The following is a 20,646-nucleotide window of genomic DNA, read 5'->3' as shown; positions in this document are numbered from 1 at the left end:
TGGAGACAACCCAAATGCCTATCAATAGGAAAATGGATAAATTGTGGCATAGTTCCAAAAAAAGAAAAGAGGAAATCTTGATCCATGCTACTACATGGATGACTCTCAAAAATATTATGTTAGGTGAAAAAGCCAGTTGCTAAAAAGTGTGTTTTACAGCATTCCATTTATAAGTTCAAGAACAGGCAAAACTTCAGGGCATACTCTGAAATCATCTCACTGATTTCTAGTGTACTTATTTTTAACATTGTTCAATGATAGTTTTTCCACAGCAAGATCTGAATAATAAAATTAGTAAGTGGGAAGGAGGAGGCAAAAAAGAGCTATAGAAAAGGCTATGTTGATTTTTAAAATAGTCAATTACACTGTAAATATTGGCAGCAGTGTGTTTGAATGAAATGTTGTCTCTTTGGGAGATTGCTGACTAGAAAATTAGCAATAAAATACATCTAAACGAAGTTGCTAAAAATAGAAGAAAGTTAATCGTTATTTTCAGATAAAAAGACAGTCTTTAAGGAAGCGTCAGTTCTAACATACAGCAGCCTGAGACAGGTTTGAAGATTTTTAAACCTATTGTGTTACCTCTGAGACCTAGTGGAAGCAGAACATAAAAATGAACCTCTATCAATTTGTAGCAAACCTAATCTCTGTGATCATGGCTGTGGTCTAAATCTATTAAAGATGTTCACATTCAATGTCCTTGGTATCACTGCGAGTTGACCCGAATGGTGAGCAGTAGACTTGTGTATTATAATTCTGGTTCAAAGATATGTGCTTAGGAAGTGAAACCGACAGTCAGTGTTTTGTGCCTGTCTCTAAGCAGACAAAGAGCCTATATAAAATGACACGTGCATTTTTAGAGAAAGAAGCCCATAATGTTTTCCTATTTAGTAGGTGACAATGTGTTCCAAGATAACACAAGCTTAAGGGACTGGAACAAGCATGCTTATTAAAGGCTAGCAAATTCTCAGTTCATACAAATTGAATTTTTTCATAGGCCAGAGGACTGTGGAAATCTAGTGTAGAGTACTGAAATAAATTAGCATATTAAGTGAATTTATACATTCAGGCTTGTGGGCAATTTGATTTTAAGAAGAAATTGTATTAATTTTTGAGAGAAAAAGGCAATTCCTAAGTTATGTGTTTGATTCCCCATTGGAATGCGTCTATATAATAAATTATATCATTCTGATGATTATACTAATAAATGGTTATTAAACTGATGAGAATCTTTCTCTCTTTTCTCCTCTCTCTTTTTTCAGAATTACTGATTTAGGGAACATCAAAAGAAGATTGTATTTATCAACTGTCCATAAAGAACTATCCTCAACCCCTCTTCATGCAAAAATCCCTCTCTTTATGATCAAGCGCAAAATTGTAAGTGTCCCATGATTGTTCCTTAAAATATTACATTTAATTCATCAAATATTAATTACTGCCCTACTCTGTGTGTAAGACACTTTATTAAGTACAATAGTGACACAAAAATGAATAAAATTCACCTTCTTTCTTTCCCTATCTTGAAAGAGCTTAAAATCTATTGGGTAAGATAATGTAATTATTTTACCAAAACTGGATGGGAACCATAGTAGAAATAAAAAATGCTGTTAGCACATTCTAAGCAGAAGGAGCAGCATGAGCAAAAAAATGGAAGGTGGGAGTTTACATCTCTTGGGAAAAAGAATGATTAATAATTATTCCCAGGTAAAAAGCCTCAATAGCCTGACATAGGTTGGGAGAGTTATGCCTGTTGCGTAACCTTCTCAGGCGGAGAAGTTTGGGCATGATTTGACTGACTTGTCTTTCGAATACTACTCTGATGACCTTACTCTGTTTGTATACTTATTAAACTACCATACACTTAATACCTTCCTTTAAACTGGATTCCTTTTTTTCTTAATTAAATTTATTTTAAAGAAAACGTTATGGAAATTAATAAATGGAAATTTATGTAAATGGAAAACCTATATACTTTTCCAAAAAGAAAATGTAACCATAAAAATAAACATACTGAAAACAAAATGGTATTTTTAAAGTCTAGCTAGGTACTGTTTCCTTTTAAGGCTCTGTCCTGAAACCTACTCTTTGATCAAAAAAGTTTGTTGAGGATTATATAGATGTTCAAGGCATCTTACGGCCAGAAGAATAGGAAGAAAACTGATAAAGGGAATTTCTTATTCTATCATCCAGAGTCACTTAATGCCATTACCATGTACCATCTAAAATCATTTCACAAATGGTGCATGTTCTACTCTTTGGAAACTAGTGTAATAAAGAAATGTAAGCCATCATACCTTTCAGATCAATAGAGGAAAACACTGTCAGTCAGAGGAAGAGTAATATAGTAGCAATAATTGGAATGGTTTAGAAGGGATAGAAAGTAGAGGGGAGGAGACCATTTGCAATAATCCAGATTAAGGCTAATGAAGACTAAGACAGTAGCTGTAGAGGAATGGCTGCAAAGCAATACCAGAAGGTTACAGTCAAATGGGCTAAGACATACGTATATAGACCTTTTCCATATAATGTGGAACATACTATAAGAGCAGAACCACAGTGAACTATGGAGCACAAGGGCATTGCTAATGGAAGGCCCTCTAAAGGAGGGGATACCTGAGCTGGGTCTTGAAGGAGAAATAGGAGTTAAGCAGTTTAAGAAGTGGGAGAAGTGTTCCTTCAACAGAAACAGAAGCATTAGGACATAGCTGCATGGAGTATACAGGGAAGTCCAGTGAGACCACAATAATAGGGAAATAGTGATGCTGGAGATATAAACAGAGGCAAACTTCTGATGGGCCTTGTGTTTCTAGCCAAGGAGCCTGGACTTTATCCCATAGATGAAAGGGAGCCATTTAAGGGGTTTCAGAAGGGTGTGATATGCTCAGATTTGCAATATTTTTATAGTAAAATGTTTTATTTTTAATTCCACTTAAGTTTTTTTAACAGATCAATTTTATTGATGCATATTAATAAAGCATAAATGCATTCATCACTTCAGTCATTTTTAGAGCATCTTCATTATTCCAAAAATAATAATAAAAAACAAAAACCAAACAAACAAATATAACTCATAACCTCTCAACTTCTCTATACTTCTCCTGCTATACATAGCTGCTATTTTGCTTCCTTCTCTCTAGCATGTTTATATTTTGTAAAAATAGTCATATAATGCAATATTATGCCTATTTATATTTTACATGAGGTTTCACTGTGTTATACAGCCCCATTTTGCTTTTTTTAGCTTTCCTTATAGTAATATTCATGACTTTAGACTTACCCTTTCAAACACCATCATACCCATATAATAGCTCTGCTAGTTACAAACACTATGATGTGCTTTCACCATTTCTAATCATTTCCAAAGATTTACAAAAAGCCATTTTACAAAATCTGCACAGATTAACCCTAGGTTTCCATACTCTACCTCATTCTGTTTTCTGGTGATTTATATTTGAATTATTAACTCCATGAGTTCACACAATGTATTTATTTATTTCATAATAATGCAACCATACAGTATTTGTCCTTTTGTGTCTGGCTTACTTCACCCAGCAAGATTTGCCCTTTAAATAGAATATCACTGAGGAAGATGGATAAGAAGGCTAAGACTGCAGACCAGCAGGATCAGATAGAAAGCCACTGCAGCAGTCACCAGAAAGTAAACTCCATGAAAGCAGGGGTTTCATCTCTTTTTGCCAGTGTTGTATCCCAGCACTTGTATACCTGGTTCCTTCTAGGCACTAATAAATATATGTTAGGTTAATGATGGATGGGAGGAAGGAAGGAAGGAAGGAAGGAAGGAAGGAAGGAAGGAAGGAAGGAAGGAAGGAAGGAAGGGAGGGAGGGAGGGAGGGAGGGAGGGAGGGAGGGAGGAAGGAAGGAAGGAATGGCGGGAGGAAGGAAGGAAGGAAGGAAGGAAGGAATGGCGGGAGGGAGGGAGAGAAGAAGAAGGAATGCTGGTCTAGGTAAGAGTGCTGAGATCCTAAAGTTGGAGAATAGAAATTAGGATAAAGAGGAAAGGACAGAGTTGGAAATTAATTAAAAGTTTTAACTGGTAAGAATTGAAGATTAATTGGATATTAAAATGAAGAAAAGTCAAGGATGACTCTCACATTTCTAGTTTGGATGACTGGTGATGTAATCAACCAATATATAGAGAGAATCCAGGAGGAAGAACATGTTTAGAAAGGGATGATGGAAATATAAGAGGTTTGATAGACATTCATTTTGAGATTTTTTGAGGTACATGTATATTGGAGTCTTAGAAGTAGGTCTGGCCTACACATTTGGGCTTCCTCACGTAGAGGTGGCAGTTAACGTTGTGAGAATGAATGAAACTGCCTGCATCAAGAAAACAGAACAACAAAACCAGAGGCTAGAGCTAAGGGCCCACCCAAGAGGCAAAGGAAGAATCCATGAAGGAAAAAGTACAGCATTGAGAATTTAATGTGAAGGAGCGTGTAGAATCAAGGAAACCAAGGGAGAATAGTCAAGATTGGAAAGTGAAACATGGCAGTTGGGAGGCCATTGGTGACTTCAAGAATAGTTTTCATGTGTTGGGAAGGAGGCAGGGCAAAGGGCTAAAAAGAGTATGGGGAGTGGACACAAGTACATGCTGACCATTTCTTTCAGTGGGCAGATCATTGGGCTTGTTGTCTGAATAGACATAAGTAAAGGAGAGGAATCGAAGAAAACCGACATTTTGAGTTTGGGAACGTGGAGATTGGCATCCTAGTAACAAATTGGAGCTGAGTTGTGAAAGAAATTGATGGCTTCCCTTTGGAGCATAATTTTTAAAAAATGCATTTAGAACTAATCAGTCATAAATGTTCAAAGATTGGATTCAGATAATACAGTTATTGAAGTTAAATCATTTTCAAAATTAAGACAAATTCCTGACAAATAAAATTATATTCATCCTCCTGTGTTTAGATATTGATTTCCTTATTCATCTAAGATTGTTTAGAGCTCAGTGTTAAATGGTTTCCAAGAGTTAAATCACATATGAAAGCAACACACAATACTGTGTGCAGTTATTAAAATTTGTAATTACCTTGCTTTTTGAGTTTAGTCACCGTTGTTAGTTAACTAACTCTGAACTCTGAGTATTTTATTAAAATCTATAATGATCACTCTGTACATAGCTACAGTGTACACACAAACAGTATACCTTCCCTTCAGTGACACTCATGTGAATACCATATTTGTCTTTCTCTTACAAGTAAAACATACAAAGATCTTGCTGAGATAGAAAGTGAACTTGACTTACAGGTCTTTCATATTTGAAAATGAGTCTTTCAGATGAATATGTGCTCGCAATGCCAGGTGTCTAATGACATAAAAAATGTACCATTTAAAATGTAAAGAAAATTGCTGTAATTGGTGCTGTTTTCTAACCTTTTTCAACTCATCTATCTACTTCATCTCCCCATCCCCACTCAGCTCACAAGAGAATATAAAAAAAAAGATATGGAGGCAAGAAAGAACATGTAGTTTGAAAAAAAAAAAAAACTGGTATGAAGAAATCAAGTCAGTCACTATCTTATAGTGACTTCAGCTCATGTTCCATTTTAAAAGGCAAAGCACTTACAACATTTCTAACACTTCTTTTGGATATGGTTGAATATAGAAAGAGTTGCTCACTTAGATTTGAAGCAGTCCTAATCAATAAGCAAGCAGATAAAGCTTCTGTACCCATAGTGTTCCTATCAGGCCTAAATGCCATCTCAGTGAGATAATCAATTTATAACCTAATTTATCCTATATTTTGTTAAATATATAACATGCAAATAATATATGGAGGCTAAGAGCATGGAGTCTAGGTCCTGACATTTACTAGTTGTGTGACCCTGTGACAATTTCTGTGTTCATTTTTCTCACCTGTAAAATGGGGATAATATGAGGTATATATACTGTAGCAGTTTGACATAGTTATGAATTCCAAAAATAGATATTGGATTATTATATTTGTAAACTGATCTGAACCTGGATATGATTAAGTTATGATTAGGGCTTTGATTGGACCACGTCATTAGGGCATTGAGTCCCCACCCACCAAGGGGTGGGGAATCACAGATAAAAGGCATGGCAAAGGACAGGGTTGAGGGCTTTTAATGTTGGAGTTTTGATGTTGGAGTTTGATGCTGAAGTCTTAGGCTGGAGCCCCAGGGAGAGAGACAGAGCCATACATCTGATAGTCTACAGCTGACCTTGTGGAGCGAGGCAAAGCCTAGAGAGCCTCATAGTCTGTAACTGACCTTGTGGAGAAAACAGAGGAGCTGAGCCCAGAGGAACCCAGGAAGCCTGAACCCTCACAGATGTTGGCAACCATATTGCTCCAACATGTAGAAATAGACTTTGGTGAGGGGAAATAACCTATGCTTTATGGCCTGGTATCTGAAAACTCCTACCCCAAATAAATACCCTTTATGAAGTCCAACAGGCTTCTGGTATTTTGCATCAGCATCCCTTTGGCTGACTAATACACATACCATTAATGTTATTGTGGGGATTTACCTGCATTAATAAGCATAAGCGGGAAGCGAACTTGGCCCAGTGATTAGGGCGTCAGTCTACCACATGGGAGGTTTGTGGTTCAAACCCTGGGCCTCCTTGACCCATGTGGAACTGGCCCACGCGCAGTGCTGATGCATGCAAGAAGTGCTGTGCCATGTAAGGGAGCCCCACGCGCAAGGAGTGCACCCGGTAAGCGGAGCTGCCCAGCTCGAAAGAAAGTGCAGCTTGCCCAGGAATGGCACCACACACATGAAGAGCTGACACAACAAGATGACTCAACAAAAGGAGACACAGATTCCCGTGCCGCTGACAACAACAGAAGTGGACAAAGAAACAAGATGCAGCGAATAGACACAAAGAACAGACAACTGGGGTGGGGAGGGGAGAGGGGAGAGAAATAAATAAATAAATAAATCTTCTAAAAATATAAGCATAAGCTTTTAGAACAGCACCTGGCACAGAGTATACCCTCGATAAGGGTTATAGTTCCTAACTGCTCTTTAGGTACTACATCATGATTTCCCTGTGTAAATTAGCTATTTTGGACATAGTTGATTATTGCGATTCACAGTTTCATAGCCCTCCTAACACTTCTCTGCTCTGCATTTTAATCATCTGTTTCCTTCTCTGTCTCCCCCATTAGATTACAAGCATATCTCATTTGCCTTTTATCCCTTATCAGTATCACCTATCTGTCCCTGGCACATAATAATTCTCAACAAATGTTTCTTGAATAAATTGGCAAAGTCTGATTTGCCTCCTGACCTGGAAGTAAAATACTGAGTTTTATCACAGCCAAATTATATAAGCTTTCTAAATGTGCTTAGTGATTCCAGAAATGTCCAAGAGTATACAAACATATATTAAGAAATTAAAGTGTAAAACTTGCTCTCATTTTCCCTCAGTTTCTCCCCAGTCCAAGAGATGTTATGGCAGGGAAAGTTTTTTCTTTCCCATTGCTAATATAGTCTGTTCCTGATAAAGCTGAATCATGTATTTGGGGAAATTTCTATGAAAAGCAACAACATGACAGAAAGCACCCCATCCAATCAAGATGCCATTCCTAGGGACCTCCCTGGTGTTGGTGTGGTGTTTGCCCTAATTCTCCTTTTTGCCAAAGCACTCTTCACTTCTTTCTGCCCTTTAGGAACTGGGAGATATTTCAGTAGCAAACTTTGAAACACAGTATTTTAAAAGCACTTCAGGAGAGTAGATGTAGCTCAAGTGGTTGAGCACCTGTTTCCCATGTGTGAGGTCCTGGGTTCGATCCCTAGTACCTCCTAAAAACAAACAAAGCGGGGACTCCAGCTCTCTTGGGGGAGCCATGTAGCTCAGTGGTTGCCATGTATAAGGTCCTGGATTCAAGCCCTGGTACCTCCTTAAAAAAAGCACTCCAGCTAACATTTATAAATCAGGAGATTTCATATAAAATTCTGGATTTCTGACCTCCTTTGAAAAAAATCAGATCTGGCAATATTGAGCCTGTTTTCTTGCATAACCAATAGTCAGCTGGAGTTGAGTGGCAACTGTACACTTGAAATGGAGCTTTAACCATCTTGTGAGCTTAAGTCCTTTCCATTCGCAGGAATTCAGGTACACGCTGATCCTACCTGCTTCACTCATTTAAGTTATGTGCCTGAGCTCTTGTGGCATTCAGCTTGAAACCCCTGATCTAGAGGATAATTGTTTACTTTACCTTGGTTCTTCAGATAGCCAGAGGCAGCAAATAAAGTTAATATTCTTATAGCCACACCAATACAAATATTTATAGATAGGCTGCTTACTGTTCAGTTACCATTAAATGTTTAACCTTCAAATAAAAAAATATTTTTCACGCTATTCTTAATCATGAAGGATTCACTTTAACATTTAAGTTATAGCAATTTATATTTTTACTTAGGTTTTCAATGGCAAGAGCAGTTTTAAAAATTAATAATCATCAGATTAAAGAATGGAGTTACCACTTAGTCAAGACACACTGGAATCAATCTTCTTCTTTTATATAATTTCAATTAGTTGATAATGGGGTCAGATGAACATCAATGTCTTGCCACCAAAGTATGTATTAACATACAGTAAATTTAATTCCATTGGAATAGGAAGCTCACTTATGAGATATCATTCAGAATAAATCATTCATTGGAGATATAACAAAGTGGTATGATAAATTACAACCCCAAAATCTTTTAGGAAACTTTACCACTTAAATACCCAGTGTTTGTCATTTAAATAGACAAAATGACTCTTTAGGAGTTGTACCTACTTGAACCACAACTCTGATGGCATATGTTAGAATTTTTATTACAAACCGAGGGTTTAGTATATTGTTTTAAAAAACTTCCTTTCAAATGTAATTTTTCCCAAAGAGCCAATGATTTGGAAGTTTTCAATTTAATTTCGTGACTATCACTGAATGAAAAGGAAATAACGAAGGCAGATTTATTTAGATACAAGGTCATTTAGAGATATATAGAAGAAAATTAGAAAATATCTCTTAACAGATGTCTCATTCTAACCTATAAGTCATTTTAGGTGGTACTTATTTGAGGGTTTGCAAACGTTTTCATTTCTTGATTTGAAAATCATTTTAGAATGCTATGTTTTTCTTGCTCTACATACCTGTCATTGTTAGATAGGTGTTGAGATTTGGAGAAAAGAGAGCAATCCCATACCTTCTTCTACTGATCCTGAATGGTTATGCGAAGCAGGGACAGCTAGTTCAAAAGAAGTTTGTTCTGAAAAGCAAATGAATACCCACCTTTAAGGTTCCCTGTTAACAAATTGTACAAATAGTCAGGATACTGTTAGGGTTAAGTGTGGACCCTCAAGCTAGATTGTAGGAGTTTAAATTCCTAGCTGGGGGCCCTTGGGCAAGTCATTTAATCTCTCATGCTTCAGTTTTCTCATCAGTGAAATGGTGATAATAATAGAATTTGCTTCATAAGGCAGTTGTTAGGATTAAATGAGTTATTACTTAGAACAGTTCCAAAAGCTTATAGTAAGTGCATAATTAATATAAGCTGATAATGTTATTATTTTACTATTTTCTCAACATAAATCCATGTTTACTGACTTGTGAAGATGGTATTATAAACTTAGGAACTTAAAATTTATTTTAAATAACAAATATTTATTGAGCCCCTGCTATGGACCTACATCTGTGCCAAATGTATTAGTATTATGAATCTAAAGGTGAATGACACATGGTCTTTCTCCTCTAGGAGATGGCCAGGGAGGCAAACATATAAATAACTAATGATAATAGACTGTGGTAAACACCAAACTAGTCTTACGAACCAAGTGCTGCTGAAGAAAAAGATCTGATTTCTGTGGCCAAGTTGGAGAAGGTTATAGTAGAAATAATTGCACTGGATTGTGAATATTTGGGGAATTTTATTGTAAGATTTGGGGTAAGGCATGAAAGTTCATTTCACATTTGATCCCTCAACTGAAATGTGTGATGGGGATATACAAAAATACAATGCTGGAGAGGAAGGCTAGATGACACCATGAAGGGCCTTGAAAGCCGAGTTAAAAAAATGTTTAAACTTTTAGCCCACTAGAGATTAAAATAAAATAATTGCAACATGGAGAAGTTCATGATATGATCTGTAATCTAGAAAAATAAATATGATGTCAGAATGGAGAGAGACAGAGATACCAATTAGGAGTTTGTGCAGAAGCCCAGATGAGATATATGATCCTGAATTAGGGTAGTAGCAGATAAATGTAAGAGGAGACAAACCTGAGATATTTCAGGAATAAAATCAATGTAAATATGTAGAAAATGGTACTGAGTTAGTGTAGTGGTAGGAATTGGCAAAGTAAATATGCAACCAATAGGGGAAATGACTGGTAAGAACTTAAATTTATATTACTGCTCATACTTCATGGTTTCTGACCTTGACAAAGTATCTGGTCCCACACTATCCTTCCTACTATAAAGAAATATAAAACTGGAGAAAATACTTGAGTAACAGCTTTCAACCATTGGACAATAGCCAACACTCCCAAAAGAAGGGAAACAAAGGAGCTCTGCCTCACAGTCCCAGGCTTTCTGGAGGCACATTCTGATGTATGGCAGAGATAGGGAACCCAAACATCATGACAAAATAAGAATATTATGAAGGAACAAATGGGGAACCTCAACAGAAAAAGAGAAAACTATTAAAAAACTCAAATGAGCATTTCAGAACCAAAAAGATACAGTAACGGAAATGAAAGATTCACTAGATGGGCTTAACAGTAGCATAGACACTGGGAAATATAAAATTGAGGCTGGAAATATAGAAACTATCCAAACTGAAGCAGTGTTGGAGGAAAATAAGTAAGAAGGAAAAATGAGCAGAGTCTGAGTGATCTGTGAGACAATATCAACCAGTCTAATGTGTATGTAACTGGAGTACCAGCAGGAGAGCAGAGAGAGATTGGGCAAAATTTTTTATAGAAGTGATGGCTAAAATATTTTAAGATTTGAAAAATATACTCACATATCCAATAAGATCAACAGTCCGTGAGCAGTATAAATGTACGCATTCACACACGCAGGCATATATAAAAACCACACTATGGTACCTCATGTTAGAATCAAATTGCTGGAAATCAGTTTACTACTTTTAAGAGAATATATTAAAAGGAACCAGAAAATAAATTGATACATTATATACCAAGAAATAATGATAAGAAATTTGACCAACTTCTTATCAGAAACTATGCAAGTAAGAATACAATAGAATAGTATGTTTAGAGTGCTGAAAGAAGGAAAACTATACCTGCCAACCTAGAAGTCCTTTTCCACTGGAAATATTCTTCACATCTGAGGCAAATTAAAGGCATTTTCAGAGAAATGCAAGCTGAGAGAATTCATTGCCAGCAAAATGGCACTACAAAAATATTAAAGTTCTTCAGGCTGACATTCATCTAACAACTGCAGAATATACATTTTTTTCAAATGCATGTTGAACATTCACTAAGATATATTATATGTTAGACCATTTTAACATCAACAAATTTTTAAAAATTGAAATCACATCAAGTATGTACTTTGACTACAAAAGAGTTAAAATAGAATTCAGTAACAAAAAAATATTTGGAAAATCACCCAGTACTTGAAAATAAGGCAACATACTTCTAAATAATCAACATCAAATAAAAAAAAACTATAAGCGATATTTAAAAATATTATTAACTGATGTTTTAAACTGATTTTAAATGGTAATGAAAAGAAAACTTATTCAAATTTGTGGGATGCATCTGAAGCCATGCTTCCAGGGAAATATATAGCTTTAAATGATTACTTTCTAAAAGAAGAACAAATTAAAATCAGGAATATATGCATGCACCTAAAGAGCTAGGAAAATAATAAGAATGTTGTAAAACTGATTCTGGTAATGCACGTATCTGTGAATATATAAAAACTGCTGAATTGATTTTAAATGGGTGAATTATAGCTCAATAAAGCTGTTAAAAATAAAGATTTGGCCTTCAATTGTCAATAAAAATAAAGCTAGTAAAAAAAAGTCAATCTTAATTAGGCAAAAAGATAGCAATAATAAAATCAATGAAATAAAAAATGGGCAATGGAGAAAATCAATGAAACCAGAAGTTAGTTTTTGAAAAAATTAGTAAAATTTATAAACACTACCTAGACTGACCAAGAAGAAAAAAGAACACACACATTACCGATATCAAAAATGACAGTGTAGGAAAAGATAATAATGCCACTGAATTTGACAATTTAGATCAAGGGGAAAAATTCTTTTAAAGATACAAATCACTCAAATTGATATTAGAAGAAATAGAAAATATAAATAGCCTTGTATCTATTGTTTAATGAATTTGTAATTAAACACATTCCCACAAAGAAAATCCAAACTCAGTGTGGTAGTATGAGGCTTTTGTGGACCCCAGAAAATTATGTTCTTAAGCTAATCCCTTCCTATGGGTGTAAATATATTGTAGGTGAGGCCTTCCCTTTAATTAGATTGCTTCAGTAGGGAGTGACCCAGGATGGGTCTTAATCCTCTTACTGGAGTCCTTTATAAACAGAATGGATGTAACAGTTTCAGATTATTTTATGAATTCCAAAAAGAGAAAGATTGTGTTTGTAAACTAGTCTGTTCCTCCGGGTGTGATACCTTTTGATTGCATTAAACTTACCTGAGGTGCCTTTGATTAGAATACCTGTTAAGTTTAAGGCTTTTGATTTGACTCCCTCAGTGGGCATGAATCAGACTGAGTCTCCACCCCCTCACTGGGTCTGATATAAACAGACACTCACACAGACAGACAGTACAGAAAGAGAGAGTTCTATCATTTTTTATACTGTCATGTGATAGAAAGGAGAAGCTCAAACAGCTGAAGCCCCAGGGAGAGATGAGACATTTTGCCTGATAGGTTACAGCTGAGATTCAGAAGAAAGCAGAACAACCAAGGCTGATTTAGGAGGACCAGAAAGAAACAAGTCCTATGCCAGGAGAGAAGGGATGACTTCACTTAAGCACAAAACCTCAAGAGGAAGAGGAAGCCCAGAGAGGATGGCAGAGACAAGCTAGAGATCAGCGACCATCTTGCTTCAACATGTGGCAACTGACTGGTGAGAAAGCAACTTTGAGTTGGGCTTTTTACAGCCTTGTAACTGTAAGCTTTTAACCCAAGTAAATACCCTTTATAAAAGCCAATCGACTTCTGGTACTTTTCATCAGTAGCCTTTTGGCAGAATAATACAATGCATCTAAAGGGAAAAGAGGCCACAGAGTCAGAGAGGAACCCATAGAAGCTGAGAGAGAAAGCCACAAGAATAACAACCTGACATTAGTGGAACCCAGGATGAGGAAGTTAAAAGCTGAAAGCATCAGATTCCAGAGTAGAAGGCAGAGACAAGCAGATGCAGCCATGTGCCTAATCTCCCACAGCTCAGCTGCTCAGGAAGAAAGCATGTCTTCATGATGCCTTGACTTGAACAATTTCATGGCCTCAGAACTGTAAGTTTATAAATTAATAAATCTCCATTGTAAAAACCAACCCAATTCTGGTACATTGCCTTGGCAGCCTTTAGCAAACAAAAATACCCAGATAGCTTTACTGGTTGTGATGATTTGAAGCTGTATGTACCCAAGTAAAATATGTTCTTAAATTTAATCCATTCTTATGGGTGTCAATCCATTGTAAGAATGGCTTTTTGATGAGTTTACTTCAGTTAAAGGGTGGGTGACCAAGCCCAGACAGAATGGGTCTTAATCCTGTTACTGGAGTCCTTTATAAGCAGAATGAGTTCAGACATAAGAGAAAGTAAGAAGCTGAAATTAAAGAAACTCAGAAGAGAAGGGAGAGACTGGGAGATGCTGCCACGTGCCCTGCCATGTGACAGAGGACCCAAGGATTGCTGGCAACCTGCCCCAGAACACCACAGTCTTTGGGGAGAAAGGATCACCTTGGAGCCTTGATTTATACTTTTTTTTAGCCTCAAAACTGTAAGTTAAAAATTCCCTTTGTTTAAGCCAATTCATTTCATGGTACTTGCTTAAGTTGCCTAGGAAATGAAAATATTGGTAATTCTATTAATAACATTTAAAGAAGAAATAATACCAATTTTAAATAAACTCAATAATTAAAGGAAAAGAACATTTCCCAACTCATTTTCTAGCATGAGGCCAGCATAATCCTGATAACAAAACCAAAGACATCACATCAAAAGAAAACTACAGCTCAATATTCCTCATGAACATAAACAAATATCTTTAACACCTTGACCAAGAATTTCAGAGCTAGTCTTACATTGAAAATTAATCAATGGAATTTATCACATTAACAGAATAAAGGGATTAAATAATCCGAATAGATGCAGAAAAATCACTTTACAAAAATTAACTGGCTATTTATGATAAAAACTCACATCAGACTAGTAAAGGGCCTCTAGGAAAAACTTACAACTAAATCATACTTAATGGTGAAATACCAATTGCCTGTTTCTGAGGTGGAGAACAAGGCAAGAATAATCCACTCCAACCCTTTCTGTTCAGCCTTATATTGGATCCTAGCCAGTTCCATAAGACAGTGATTAGAAATTTAAATAGATATATGGGTTGGAAAGGAAGAAGTAGATAGCATGATTGCTCATATAGAAAATTCTAAGGAATCTGCAAAAACAAAACCTACTAGAATAAATAGGGTCACAAGATACAAGCCAGTATACCAAAAACCAATTATATTTCTATATGCTAGAAATAAATAATTGAAATTAAAAATTTTTTAAATACCATTTACAATGTCATCAAAAATATGATGGGGTAAATTTAACAATACATGTGCTAGACCTTTATATGAAGACTACAAAACATTGCTGAAAGAAATTAAAAGAAATTAAATAAATACAAAGATATACTATGTTCATGGATCAGAAGACTTATTTATAAGGATGCCAATATTCCTTAAATTCATCTACAGATTTTATCTAATCCCAGTCAGAATCCCAGCATGCTTTTTCTTTTTTTCTCCTATTTTTCTTTGCAGAAATTAACAAGCCATTTCTCAAATTTATATAAAAATTCTAGGATCTAGAAAGGCCAAAACAATTTTGAAAAAGTAAAACACCTCATGATTTCAAGACTTAGTATAAAACTATAGTAAACAAGACTTTGCTATTGACATAGCTACCAATAAAGAATTCAGAAATAGATATATACATAAATAGTCAAAATTTATTTTCAACCAAGGGGCCAAAGCAATTCAATAGAGATAGCAAAGTCTTTTTTCAAGAACTAGAACTTGTGTCTGGAAAGAAATGACTCTCAACCCTACTTCACACCTGTCCCAAAATTTAATTTGAGATGAATTGCAAATCTAAATGTAAATAATAAAAATACAGAACTACTTGAAGAAAAAGAAAAAGATCTTTGCAATCTTGGATTGAAGATTTCTTTAACCATAAGAGAAAAAATAAGATAAAATGTGTTTCAACAAAATTAACAACTTGGCTCATCAAAAGACAGTTAACTGGGAAGCAGATGTAGCTCAATGGTTGAGTGCCTGCTTCCCATATACGAGGTCCCGGGTTCATTTCCTAGTACCTCTTTATGAATTCATTTTGCAATTGTGACTTCATTATGAACTTTAAATAAAGAGATAGAAGTGGAAAAAAAAAAAGACACTGTTAAGAAAATGACTAAGCAAGCCACAGACTAAGAGAAAATATTCCTAATACATACATCCAATAAAAGATTTGCATTCAGAATATATCCTACAGCTCTATAATAAAATGAGAGAGAACTTTTTTTAGAGGGCAGTGTTTTAGTTTCCCAATTGCTAAAACAAATACCAAATATTGGGTTGGCTTAACAGGATTTATTGGCTTACGGTTTAAGAGGCTTGTTTCCTCCTAGGGTCAGTATCATATGGCTGGCAGGCAATCTTTGGGTTCCTTGGCCTTACAATCATGTAGCAATTAAGGAAATGTTCCTTTCTCCTTTGGATTCCCTCTACTTCCAGCTTCTGGCTGCTCCCAGTGGCTTCTCTCTCTGTCTGACTTTCAATCTGTTTATAAAGGACTCCAGTAATCTGGATTAGAGCCCAAACTGATTCATTTGGGCCACACCTTAACTAAAGTAGCACCTTTAAGAGATCTTATTTACAATAGGTCCACACCCGCCAGAATGTGGACCAAGACCAAGAATATGTCCAAACTGGTGTATACAATTCAGTCTACCACAGGCAGTAATTGAACAAAGACTTCAAAATTTTTTTACAATTGGCTAACGAGGTCTATGAGAAACTGCCATCGGACTTCAGGGAAATTCACATTAAAATCGCTGTGCATTACCACCACTTCACCCACTAGAACAAGGATTCTTAACCTTTTTTTTTTCATGGACCCCTTTGCCAGTCAGGTGAAAACCACAGACCACTTACTAAGTCCACAGTAGACTGTATATTATTTAATAAATATATCACACCTACACCAACACATCCCCACAGGAATAATGTTTTTTTGAATTTCAATTCAAGCTCATGGACTCCTGGTTAAGAACTCCTGCACCTTATTGACTAAAATAAAATAGCCAGAAAATACTAAATGTTGGTGAGATGTGAAGCCATTGTTGTACTTTGCTAGTGGGAATGGAAAATGGTACAACCACTTTGGAAATACCTTTGGAAGTTTCTCATAAAGTTAAATATATACCCTATGATCCAGCAACTCCACTTCTAGGTAAATATCCAATAAAATGAAAGCGTGTATGTATAAAAAGAATGTACAAGTATTTCACAACAGCTTTATAGCCCAAATCTTGCAACAACCAAATGTCCAACAACAGAAGAATGAATAATCAAATTGTAGTATATTCAATAGTGGAATAATCTCAGTAAAACAAGAATAAATTACCAATACATGCAACAACATTGATGAATCTCAAAAATATATAATGCTGAATGAAAAATCTGTATTCTGTGACTCTATTTATAAAAAGTAATAGAACAGACAAAAATAATCTAAGATGAAAGAAATTAGTGGTTACCTTTGAGAGGGGTGTTGGAATTGATTGGGAAGTGGTACAAGGGATCTGACTGGGGTGATTGGAATGTACTATATATATACATATTTTTTTTTCCTATGATCTCTTTTTTTTTTTTAGTGCTACATTCAAAAAATATAAGAGGTTCCCATATCCTCCACCCCACTCCTCCCACATCAACAACCTTTGTCATCATTGTGGCGCATTCATTGCATTTGGTGAATACATTTTGGAGCACTGCTGCATCGCATGGATAATAGTTTACATTGTAGTTTACACTCTCACCCAGTCCATTCAGTGGGTTGTGGCAGGATATATAATGTCCAGCATCTGTCCCTGCAATATAATTTAGGACAACTCCTAGTCCCAAAAATGCTCCCATATCACATCTCTTCTTCCCTCTCCCTGCCCTCAGCAACTACTGTGACCACTTTTTCCACATCATTGTTACAATTTCTTCCATTACTAGTCACAATAGTTCTATAGTAGAATATCAGTAAGCCCGCACTAATCCATATTTTATTCCTCCATCCTGTGGACCCTGGGATAGTGATGTCTACTCCCCCTCTATATCGAGAGGGGGCTTAAGTTCCACGTGGATGATGGATGCAATCTCCTACTTGCAGTTGTAGGCACTCTCAGTTCCCTGGTGTGGTGGTTGACTATCTTCACCTCCCTGTTAGCTGGCCTGGGTAAGTCCAATGAACCAGAGGGTAGAAGTTGCAAGTCTGCTGAGGATCAGGGCCCACCTGGCAGGAATGTATTATATATTGATGGATATGCTATGCAGGTATATAGAATGGCAAAAATTTATCTCGCTCAGGATATGTACATTTTGTAATATAAAAGCACAAAAAGATTATATGGTTCACATTTATTGAGCATTTACCATATGCCAGGCACTATTATAAGTTGTACATGTATTTAATCATTTAATCCTAAAAATCTGTAAGATTCATTTATAGGTGAGGAAAGAGAGACACAAAGTGGTTAAGTAACTGCAAAGATTATATAACTGGTAAGTAATGAAGCTGGAATCCAAACCCAGTCTGGCTCCAGAGCCCAAACACTTGCCTCTCTGGGAGGAATGTATTTAAAAGGAGTTTCCAGTAGGGTTTATCTAGAAGGAATTGTCAGATAGATTAAAGAGTGGAATATTATGTTTAAATAATGGAAAATAATTTCCAGCTCAAATTTTTTAAAGTGAAGTATTTTAAGGTAACAAAGTTAAGTCGCAGAATGTGTCATATGGGTGGGTTACAGACTAGAGAGGAAAGAAAGGTTTTGAAGGAAAGATTTTTGAACTGTTAGGGTATTGAAAAAGATGGGACGTTAGAAGGTAAGATGAACCTGGTTCTGACATTTCTCAGGAATATGTGTAGAGGCTGGTGTGACTCTGTCTCTGGGGATAGGTAGTAGGGGCAACGAGGGAATGATCTGAAGATTGAAGAAGCTACAGGAGCCTGTCTGTGCAATGGCTCAGACCTCAAAGAAGCCAGGGTTAAGTGAGAAGTGCAAACCTTCTGCCAACACCATCTAGCCCTTTGACCTCAAAATAGGATATTTTAGAAGAACAAATGATCTCCATTTGAGAGAGGTGAAAGGGAAGTGATGCTGTCAGAGAAAGCTATGTTTCAATTAAGGAGTGTATGGCTCTTAGAAAAATATAAAGGATGTAAGTATTTTTCAAGAGTATTGGATTTCAGAGGGCAAAGTAAATGGGTGACTCAGTGATTAGCAAGAGAAAGATGGAACTGCTATTTCTGGAAGAGATAATTTGGTCAATGCAGGTGGGAATTGGAAGGTAAAAAGAGATTACTAAACAGATTGAGTTATTGTGCTTCTACAAGGAACTTTCTCTACCTTGGTTCACCCAAGATGACTCTGGCAACCCTGGCAGCCGCACCCTCCGCTCCCCTCAAACCTCTCTCCCTGTAAAAGGACTTGTCATGTTTTCCTCTTCCTAGAGTAATTGTTTTTTTTGTTTTTTGTTTGTTCTTTTTTTCATGTAAGAAATTTATTGAAGTATATCACTCATACATACACATACATAAACAATAAGTGTATAGTAAAAGTTGTGAAGCTACAAAACAAACATGCATAACGTCATATAGGGCTCTCATACCTCACCCTACCGATACCTTGCATTGTTATGAAATATTTTTAAGAAATGATGAAAGAGCATCCTCAAAATATTACTCCTAACCAAAGTACCTTACATTTGGTGTATTTACCCCCAATCCACCCTGTTATTATTATTTATATCATTCGTACATGAATATACATAAACGATAAGTATATAGTAAAAGTTGCAAACCCTCAAAGCAAATATGCACATCATCATACAGAAGTCCCACACATCAACCCACAACCAACACCTTGCATTGTTTTGAAACATTAGTTACAAATTATGAAAGACATTGTCAAAATCCTACTACTAACTATAGTCCATATCCTGCACTCAGTACATCTTTTCCCCAACCCACTCTATTACTTATTTAAATATATTTTTATTACAGAAGTTGTGAACCTACAAAACAATCATGCACATGTGCAGAATTCCAACACAACACCCCTCCTTCAACACAACACACCGTGGTGAAACATTTATTACAGATTATGAGATAATGTCATCAGACTATTACCACTAACCATGGTCCATAGCATACATTTGGCACACTTTTTCCATATTCCCCTGTTATCAACACAGTACATCTTTGGCATAGATGCATGAATATTGCAGTATTACTGTTTGCCACAGTACATAGGTCATTCCAGTTGTAGTTTTCCGATACTGCTCCACATTCCCACCACCCTGCAATAGTGACATACATCTGCTGTAGCTCACAAAGGATCTTTGGCATCTGTACCATTAACCACAGTTCTCATCCACATCTGGTTTTACTGTGTTACTCAGTCCCTAGATTATTCTGTAGCTTTCTTTCAAATGACATTTACATCCCTAGGACTACCCTTTCCAGCCACATTCCCATTTATAGTGTTACTCACTATAATGTGTTACCATCAACTCTATCCATTTCCACACTTTTACAGTTAAGTTCATTAAACTTCTACATACAGTAAGCATCAGTAATCCATTTCGGTCCTCCTCTTATTTCTTTAAGAATCCATCATTCTACTACCAGGTCTTGAAGATGTTTTCCTACATTTTTTTCTAGAAGCTTTATGGTTCTTGTTTTTATATTTAGGTCTTTGATGAATTTGAGTTATTTTCACTATAACATGTGAGATAGGGGTCCTCTTTCTTCCTTTGGGCTATGAAGATCTAGTTTTCCTACCACCATTTGTTGAATGGACTGTTCTGCCCAAGCTTGGGTGGGCTTGATAGGCTTGTCAAAATCACTTGACCATAGGTGTGAGGATCTGTTTCTGAACCATCAATTAGTTTCCATTGGTCTTGTGTCTGTCTTTATGCCAGTACCGTTTCTGTTTTTACCACTGTAGCTAGATAATATGATTTGAAGTCCAAAAATGAGTGTCCTCCAGCTTTGCTTTTCCTTTTTAAGATGTTTCTGGCTATTCGGGACTCCTTACTGTTCCAAATAAATTTGATACTTGTGTTTTCCATTTATTTAAAAAATCACTTGTGGACTTATTTTAT

General features: G+C 36.1%; 1 protein-coding gene across 9 annotated transcripts in view; it reads left to right on the top strand.

The window, feature by feature from the left end:
* CFAP20DC (CFAP20 domain containing) overlaps positions 1-20,646 on the top strand; it is a 341,279-nt gene that overhangs the window by 106,495 nt on the left and 214,138 nt on the right. For all 9 annotated transcript variants that reach the window (XM_058288694.2, XM_058288692.2, XM_058288689.2 and 6 more), the window contains exon 5: positions 1,263-1,377. In XM_058288694.2, coding sequence (XP_058144677.1) covers positions 1,263-1,377 — 115 coding nt within the window. The remainder of the gene's footprint in view (positions 1-1,262; positions 1,378-20,646) is intronic.

This window comes from Dasypus novemcinctus, chromosome 26 (genome assembly GCF_030445035.2).
Source record: "Dasypus novemcinctus isolate mDasNov1 chromosome 26, mDasNov1.1.hap2, whole genome shotgun sequence".
NCBI classification, from domain to species: Eukaryota; Metazoa; Chordata; class Mammalia; order Cingulata; family Dasypodidae; genus Dasypus; species Dasypus novemcinctus.
Note: the sequence above shows the minus strand (reverse complement) of the source record. Positions and strands in the feature narration are given on the sequence as shown.